Source organism: Apium graveolens, chromosome 1, assembly GCF_009905375.1.
Source record: "Apium graveolens cultivar Ventura chromosome 1, ASM990537v1, whole genome shotgun sequence".
Lineage (NCBI taxonomy): Eukaryota > Viridiplantae > Streptophyta > Magnoliopsida > Apiales > Apiaceae > Apium > Apium graveolens.
This window is the reverse complement of record NC_133647.1, coordinates 69,799,326-69,808,953: the sequence shown is the minus strand read 5'-3', so window position 1 is coordinate 69,808,953 and position 9,628 is coordinate 69,799,326. Positions and strand designations below refer to the sequence as shown.

The following is a 9,628-nucleotide window of genomic DNA, read 5'->3' as shown; positions in this document are numbered from 1 at the left end:
CTAATTCAAGATTTGGAGCTTCAAATTAGAGCAAATTAAACTTGAAATTGAGCTAGTATCTGGAGGTTGGAGCTAGTATCTGGAGGTAGACAACATTTGGAGGTTGGAGCACTGAGGGTTTAGAACATTGGGGTTTCGGAACATTGAAAGCATCCGGAGGTATATTCTTCTTTACTTCTTCCCTGTTTATCTCCCTCATTTTTATGTTTAATATCTTCTTTGTGCATGTAAATGTTTTATGTTTATCTTCTTTTCTTCTTTACTGTTTTTCTTCTTTGTGCATGTAAATGTTTTATGTTTTTGGGGGTTTTATGTTTGTTTCTTTTTGGGGGTTTTATGTCCTGTTTTTGGGAATTTTATGTCATGTTAAATATTTTAGGTACACTGATGTAAATCAATGTTTTAGGTACATTGATGTAAATGTAAATGTTTCTGTTCTGTTTTTAATTATGTGTTTTCTGGGGGTTGTTCATATATATTAGTGTGTTTTGGGGGGGTTTTTGGGGCTGCATTTGAACAGGTCTCAGATATGAACAAGTCTCTGCATTTCTTGTTTTGTATGATAGTCATTTCTCTGATATGAACAAGTCTCTGCATTCCTGATATGAACTATCTGTTACTTGTGTTGTATTATAGTAATTGTTTTGTATAATTATCCTTCTCACAGATACAAGTAACAGATAATTTTAATTTATTTATTTATGGGCTGAATTTGTTTCAATACTCAAGTTCTCACTGAGTTTTATTTATGTGAAGGAAATTTAACAATTGTTTGGGCTGTGAATGTTGGAATTATTGGTTTTTAATTATGTGATATTTTCAAATATCTTGGTTTAATTTGTTTTAATTATCTTGGGTTAATTTAGTCTAGTTTATAAATTTAGTCTAGTTTTGTAATTAATTGGGTATATGTATAGGATCTTAGAGTAATGAATTAGTACTATAAATTATTAGGATATCAAGGTATTTACTCCTTTCTAAGTTTATATAATTAATCCCTACAGTAACCAACACAAATTTGATATGCCTTTTATTAAATAATTATAAATAGGTATGTGTTGGATTTTTAATATTTATAGTGGCTATCAGGTAGGGAAATTTGATGGATAAGACATGGATTTTGCAAGATAGGGATTCTTTAGCATTTGAAATGGGGGTGGAAAACTTCTTGATATATGCTGAAGAAAATTCTGAAGATCGTAACAAAATTCCTTGCCCTTGTGGACGATGCGCCAATTTTAAAAAATTCTCTATAAAAACAATCAGGGGCCATATCTATGATAATGGCTTTTGTCTAGGTTATGTGCATTGGGTTTGGCACGGGGAGACTGCTTCTACGGGTCCTAAATCTTCAAGTGCTAGTTGTCCACCTGAAGAGCAAGCTCCAGACCCACCTCCTGAGCAAGCCTCTGATGAAGCGTCAGAGCAAGATCAGGAGCATGTCGCTGCTTCGGAAACTGTTGATGTTTGTGAAGCGGCATATAACTCGAGTCAATATGATAATGATTCATATCAGTTTAGGAGGTTCGTAGCCGATGCTGAGCAACCTCTATATGAGGGTAGTGACTGTACTAAGTTAGAGTCGATGTTGAAGTTTCATAACTGGAAATCTAGGTTTGGTATTACCGATAGTGCCTTCACTGACCTCCTTTCTTCTGTTGGGTCTCTACTTCCCAAAGATAATGTGTTACCTAGTAATGCATATGAAGCAAAAAAAAACCTCTCCAATTTAGGTCTAGAGTATATAAAGTTCCATTCATGTCCGAATGACTGTGTACTGTACAGGGGTGTACATGCTGATGCAACCAAGTGTCCTAAGTGTCGACTTTCTCGGTGGAAGTTGACAAAGAAAGGTGAAGAGAGGATTAATCTTCCAGCCAAAGTCATGTGGTATTTTCCAATAATTCCTAGATTTAAACGTATGTTTAAATCTCCTTCCACCGCTAAACTAATGTGTTGGCATGCGCAACAGCGGACACAAGATGGTAAAATGCGACATCCAGCCGACTCTCCATCTTGGAAAAATATAGATTATAGGTGGCCATCCTTTGGTAGTGAACCGAGAAACCTTCGCTTGGCTTTATCGGCGGATGGTGTAAACCCGCACAATAATGGCCTATCTAATAGATATAGTTGCTGGCCAGTCATATTGGTGACTTACAATCTTCCTCCCTGGTTATGTATGAAAAGAAAATTTATGATGTTGTCGATATTGGTCCTTGGCCCGCATCAGCCTGGTAATAACATCGACATCTACTTACAACCGATGATTGATAATTTAAAAAAGCTTTGGAAGGAAGGGGAACCAAATATGTATGACGCGTATAACAAATCATTTTTCACTTTAAAAGCAGTTTTAATGTGGACGATACATGACTTCCCTGCTTACGGAAATTTATCTGGCTGCGTTAATAAGGGTTATAAGTGTTGTCCAGTTTGTGGAGATGACACCGTAGCTAAATTTTTGACTCATAGTAGGAAAATGTGCTACCAAGGCCATCGTCGATATTTGCCTCTACATCATCCTTATAGAAGGCAGAAGGCTGCTTTTAATGGACAACAAGAGTTTGGGCAGCCGCGTCGAACCCTATCCGGAGAAGAAGTGTTAGCAGAGCAAGAACAAATCAAATTTGAATTTGGGAAGAAAATGAAGAAGGCAAAGAAGGTTGAAAGTCCATGGAAGAAAAAGTCAGTATTTTTCGAGTTAGAATACTGGAAATTTCACCATGTTAGGCACTGTATTGATGTCATGCATGTCGAGAAAAATGTATGTGATAGTCTGATTGGCACATTACTAAATATGCGCCATAAGACAAAGGATAGTGTGGCAGCCCGTCGTGATATGATGGAAATGGGCGTTAGATCTGATTTGGCTCCCCAAGTAGGAGTAAAGAAAACCTATTTGCCTCCTTCTCCCTTTACTTTGTCAAAGGCAGAAAAAAGGACCTTCTTGTCATCATTAATGTCGATGAAACTTCCATACGGACATGCATCGAACATAAAAAATTGTGTTTCCATGCCTGATTTGAATATTTACGGGCTGAAATCACATGATTGCCACATTCTTCTCCAACAATTACTCTCGGTTGCAATACGCTCCGTTCTTCCGAAGCATGTTAGGGTCACAATTATTAGATTGTGTTTCTTTTTTAATGCTTTGTGCAACAAAGTAGTAGACGTGTCAAAACTGGATAAGCTGCAGTCAGATGTTATACTAACCTTGTGCGATCTAGAAAAGGTTTTCCATGCGTCATTTTTTGATGTAATGGTACATATAGTAGTCCACTTGGTCCAGGAACTACGCTTATGTGGACCAGTATTTTATAGGTGGATGTATGCGTTTGAACGGTTTAATAAAGTACTAAAGAGTTATGTTCGAAACCGTTATTATCTCGAAGGTTGTATGACAGAGAGTTACCTTGGAGAAGAGTCCGTAGAATTCTGCACCGAGTTTCTTAGTCAGAATTACTCCACTGCCGGTCTTCCAAAGGACCAAGATAATAAGATATCAGGTCCATTATCCGCTGTGATAATAAAATCAGTGGAAGAGAAGGAGCGAGATGAAGCACATCTACATGTCCTTCTAAACAACGCTGAAGTGTTTCCATATATTCTGTGAGTTTATGCAGTTTGTTGTTTTCAATTCCTCATTATCCAGTAATTAGTCTTGTAATATGTCTTTAATATATCATTCCATATGCATTTTTCAGAATGCATAAGGAATATCTTGAAGAAATTCACCGAGGGAAAAGGAAAAGCTTACATTGGCTCATGAGAGAGCACAATCGGCTCTTTGCTGATTGGTTTCAAAACAAAGTCAGTGTTGTATTAGGTTCTTTGATCTGTAGTGTAATGACGACTATTAGCTATTTAGGATTTAAAATTTCTTATCATATCTGTAGGTGAATGATGAACTAAGGGAGAACAACAAAGGTGTTTCAGATACGATAAGATGGCTCGCTGCCAAGCCATCATTTTCAGTACTAACTTATCAAGGTTATCTAGTGAATGAAGTGCAATATTTTATAAAGGAACGAGATGACATACGCGTTGTTCAAAACAGCGGGGTGTCTGTCATTGCTAAAGCGGTCCAGGTTTCTAGTGCCAAGGACTTGAACCCCGTAGAAAGTGATTTGACATTTTACGGTATCATACAAGAGATATGGGAATTAGACTACCATGCATTCAAAGCTCCCTTGTTCCTGTATAAATGGGCAAGTAATGATAAAGGAATAAGGGTTGATGATCTTGGGTTCACACTTGTGGATTTTAGTCGACAAGGTCACAAAAAAGATAAATATGTTTCTGTTGACCAAGTCAAGCAAGTGTTTTACCTTAAAGATCCCGTTGATGCTACCTGGTCTATTGTTCTGTCCTCCACAACTCGAGACTACCAAGAATTGTATAATGAAGATGACTTAGGAGACACGATCATGGAACATCCCCCATTCTGCACTGAAATCCCCGCAACTGATGTCACTACTGATGATGTCGCTCATACTGCTAGACCTAATGTTGAGGGAATTTGGATTAAAAATACTGCTACTAAAACTCCTGCACCTAATGTCGTTACTGACTGATGATGTAGCTTTATGTAAAATATATATCTAAATGGGAATTTGAATGACTGAATGAACCATATATATTTGCCTTTAATTGTGTTATAATGTGTAAAATATATTGTTAATTTTTTTTTCTTTTGTTTTGCATTGTTATAATCATATAAGTAGTTCATCCATAATTACTGATTGATGGCATTATTTTTTCTTTAATTATTTTGCATTATTTAATTGTACTTCTATAAAATACTTTAGAGTTATTTCGGATGTGATTAATTACTGATTGCAGTTTAGGTAAATTATTGTTCTTGTATAGTTGTATTCGTACTTGCTGATTTTACAATTTATTATTTATGCTTGACTGTAATTAATGACGGACTGAAAATATATTGTTCAACTGATGGCTTTATTATTCAATTTAATGCAGACTAAGGGAGCAAAATGGCAAAGAAGCAAAAAGCCAAGAAAGTAATTTTCGAAGAAAATGACAGGAAGAATAACTCTGAAAAGGTTGATGATGAGATTGTTCCTGATGTCAAAACTTCAGAGACTTGTAATGAAAAGTTGGTTCAAGTCCCTCCACAATATCAAACTCAAAGTAGTGGTGAAGAAACGATGACCACTTCTGAATCTGCAAAAAAAAGGCTAGGAGGTGCACGTGGTGTTTCAGCTCTTCACAAAGTAGTGGTGAAGAAAGCTCGGGGAAAGAAATTTAAAGTTAGATACAATAATTTTGGAGTTCCCATCGGAAATACCAGGCCTACTTTACAGTCTTACATAGGAATGCTCGCAAGGACAATGATTCCAATCGACACTGAAAACTGGCCAAAAGTGGATTGTGATCTAAAAGCAAAATTATGGGATGATCTCCAGGTAAATTATATCCCTTGTTGACTTCTTCATTTTATTTAAATTGTGACTGTAAATTATGTGGCTAATTTATATTATGTGGTTCTTTAGGACACATTCAAAATTGCCCTAGAAAGTGAGAAGCTTGTGCTACAATCGGCAGGTGAAAAATGGAGGCAGTTTAAAGCTGATTTAACTGCAAAATATATGATGCCATTTATTGGAAAAAAGAAGAAATTGATGAAGCCTCCGAAGAAGTATGCGTTTGTTGGTAAAGAACCTTGGAAGAAATTTGTTGCAGAGAGGACGAGCCCCAAATGGCTGGTATGAATATATTCTACTAATAAAATATACATGATTGCCATTTTACTTGCTAAATGATTAAATAGATTTTGGTTAAATAATATTTATTAATTTTTACTAATTTATTTTGGTGCAGGAACAACGTAAGTTACAGAGCAATAGAGTGGGTAAACGGAAATATCATCACCGCTTGTCAAGGAAGGGGTATATTGGTTTGCGAGAAGAAGAAGTAAGAACCATATCTATTTGGCTTTGCAATTCTAAGTTTTAAGGGAGTTTAAACATTTTCTCTTTTTTAACAAATAAAGAAAGGGAACTTAAAGCGGAAAGAGAAACCTGATCGTGCAATTTTTTGGTGGAAGGCTAGGATGCCAAAGAATCCTGATGAGCTTACTGAAGAGCAAGCGGAAATAAATGCGAGAATTGTAAGTGATATTTTTAATACTGCATTCCCTTCAAAGATAATTGCGTCATAAATAATGCACTAATTGTTTGCATTTATTTTACAGGCTGAGTTACTTGAAATGAAGGAGAAGGGTGAATTTGTTCTACATGGAACAGAAGATGTGTTGACTACGGCACTTCAGACTCCTGAGCACGCAGGAAGGGTTCGAGGGGTTGGCGGCTTTGTCACTCCAACAGCATTCTTCAATTTGCCAAAAGCGAAAAAGACTAAAATTACCAAGGCAGAGTTGTTGGATCAGTTGGAAAGAAATCAGCGGGAGATGGCTGAACTTAAGGCCTTGGTTAATGCTTCGAATGGTCACTCTCCTATGTTCTCTGACAAATCAAGTTATCAAGTACCTGTTAATAAAGAGGGAGCTGCTGATAAGCGGAATGTTGGAGTTGCTGTTAAACCGCTGAGTGCCAAACAGTTGTTGGTAAATGATGAAGACTTTGTTGGTTTTGACCCCTCTCCTCCGAGCGGAAAGAAGGTAAAATATTATTAAGATCTACTAGATATATGCCTACAGACTTGGGATTTATGCAATAAAATTAAATTGATCCCTCATTATAATGTAGGGTCCACAGTCATGTGAGCTTGCACTGGATTGCATAGAGAACAAGGTTGCTTTTGGAACAGTTTTTGATGATCACGAAGAGATGAATGTTTCAGTACACGGAGTGCCTCTAAAGCCCGGACATGTTCGTGTGTCGGTTGACGAACACATCCAGCCAGAGGCGTCGGTTCCAATGCCCATACCTGGTGAAATTGAGGTTGTACGCCAAGCAGTTGGCTCTCACGTAGCATGGCCTCGTGAATTGATCATCTACCCAACTGTTGCGGTATGTTATATAAAAATTATGTCAATATACTCTGAATTGATTGTTGCATTCTATAGTAGTTATGTCAATAATAACCGATTATTCTTGTTTTATTTAATTCTGTGTAGAAAAAGAAAAAGGAAGTGTTGCAGGGGCAGTCTAAGCGGAAAGACGAGTTGCAGAAACTTCAAGATGATTATAGGAAAATGAAGCTAAACAAGAATGTGCCAAAGCAGTACAAGGTGTTATACAAACATGCTGCAGTCTTTATGAAAGCCACTGGGGAGTCAATACCAATTCCGTGTGATTCGGACGTGTTTGGGACTGAGAAAATAATTTATATATTGCATGAAAATGTGAAAGCATTGTTGGAGTTCGATATGATTGGCCAAGCTGCAATATCTGCTTATATGGCGTAAGTTAATTTTTTATCGTTACATATTCAATATTCATGTTTTATACGGATATTATAAGTAATGTAATTCACTCCCTGGTAGGCTCTTGCAAAGACTGATTAAGATTGAGAGGAAGAATGATGATGTGGTCTTATATGGATTTTTCGATCCAGGAGCTACATTTACGTTGAACAAATCTTTTCATTCTTATTTTGTTAATCGGTTGAAAGAGAGTAGTCCCTATCGTATGTACTTCATGCCACATAATCATAAGTAAGTATTTTTAATTTAGACATGCTTTTACAAATTAATATATTTAGGTAGTTTTTTTAAAATTTCTGACATTCTGTCTCAAAACATCTCCGTCTTTCTTTTCAACACTTTACTGATATGCTGCTCCTGCGATTGCTAGAAGCCAGATACCCAATACCATTCCATCTTACTCTATATCCATCGTCTTGTCCCGATCAACTCAAGAGATCCGCATCTATAATTAAAATATAAAACTTTAATCGTGTAATCGATAATCACTCGACGAATTACGCGTCAAAACCCTATCGTCTACCCATACGATAGCCCGCACATAAAGGAAACAGTCCAACACAAGACTCTTATGACCCACGTACGCACGTAATTCACATAGCACGTAAGCACATAATCCACATATCACATAATTCATATAACATATGACTTGGTTTGGTCAAAACATTCGACTCGGTATGTTTAAAACTTAAGTCGGGTAAAGAAATATGATTTATCGATCAAAAGTGACTCAGAATGATATAAAAAAAATCAAACGGTCCTTTAATACAAAAGAAATTAGGTTTCAAAAGTACTTTTATTGAAATTGGAATATTTTTCTGAGTCTAGAGGCATTCGTTTCGTATTAAACGGAAGAACGATTTATTTATAAAAATATCTTGTCCCAACACGTAATTAGGTTTGATAAAAATTTAATTATATAACCTCGTTCGACGTCTCCGATAATTATAGGTTACTTTCCCGTATTTTCGGAATTAATTTCCCGAAAATCGGGCAGCGTCTCCTTTGTTTATCGGCCTACCCGTCGAACATCCCAACGTCAACCAATCACAACACATTCAATCGTAATCCAAAAATCCAATCACTCACTTCAGTCAACAACATCAATTCGCAATTCCACATATACCAATTAAATACAATTATTAATCGTTATCATCTGGACTTTTATATTTTAATCCGTATTTTACAATTTTTATTCGTATTTTATGTTTTAGATTGTAGGACTCAGATCGAATCATCATAGTCCACCGTCGGCTCACCGAGGCACATCACCGACGGCGGTAAAATTTACGGGTTCCCATAATACCGGGCGTCCTACATAAATTTCACCGATTAAATTAATATTTTCTCGCATTAAAATATATTTTATTTTCATGAAACCAATCAATTAATCCCCTGCATAAATTAAGTAAAATAATTACAAGAATATTCAATACATACGCGTGTAAACACGCACCAACAGAGAAGAAACCAGGCGACATACAATAACACACGCCCATGCGCACCATCGGAAAAAGGAAAGGAAGAACAAAACACAACCAGGAAGCTCAACGGTGGCAACAACAGAGACACAACAAACACACCGATCAAACACACACAGAGCACCACATATATACACACACGCAATATATGTATATATATATATATATAATCGAATGAAAGCCACCAAGCCTGACCTGAATCCGGCGGCGGCTAACCGGAATAAACAGGAATCACGGAAACAGCGGAGAAAATGAAGAAACATAGGGAGATAGAGACTCGTGAGGGAGAGGGATTGTGAGAGAGGGATGAGAGTTTGAGAGATTAGAAAGATAGAGAGGAAGAGAGACATGAACTGAAGAAAATAAAACGGGTTGAACCCGGTTTTACAAACCCTTGCCCCCCTCTGCTGTTTTTTTTCGTTTATAAACCCCCGACAAAATATTATCTGACCCGCACTTTAACTATTTAACAAACAATTCACGGATAATTAAAACCCGGGCATTAATAAAATATTTTATAAAATATCACAAATAATTAAAATATAATAAAAATAGGATTTTCAAAATTTTAAAATAATTTTTGAAATATAATTTATACCCGTTTTTAACGAATAAACGAAACAACGCGCATGTGAAATTTATCCCAAAATTACCAAAATAATTTTAAAATTCTCGGAATATTCCAAACTTAAATAAATACGAGTTTCATAATTTTTGAAGAATTCTAGAATTA

General features: G+C 36.3%; 1 protein-coding gene across 1 annotated transcript; it reads left to right on the top strand.

The window, feature by feature from the left end:
* The first annotated feature begins 1,150 nt into the window (after nucleotides 1–1,150).
* LOC141675414 (uncharacterized) lies at nucleotides 1,151–4,580 on the top strand. The gene is made up of 3 exons (XM_074482040.1): nucleotides 1,151–3,615; nucleotides 3,711–3,816; nucleotides 3,903–4,580. Exons 1-3 carry the CDS (start codon nucleotides 1,151–1,153, stop codon nucleotides 4,578–4,580), a joined length of 3,249 nt encoding a protein of 1,082 aa, XP_074338141.1.
* The last annotated feature ends 5,048 nt before the right edge of the window (nucleotides 4,581–9,628 follow it).

Coding starts and splice junctions, on each gene's coding strand:
- LOC141675414 (XM_074482040.1), top strand. CDS start 1,151: ATGGGGGTGGAAAACTTCTTGATATATGCTGAAGAAAATTCTGAAGAT. Junction 3,616..3,710: donor GAAGTGTTTCCATATATTCT/GTGAGTTTATGC, acceptor TGCATTTTTCAG/AATGCATAAGGAATATCTTG. Junction 3,817..3,902: donor CTGATTGGTTTCAAAACAAA/GTCAGTGTTGTA, acceptor TCATATCTGTAG/GTGAATGATGAACTAAGGGA.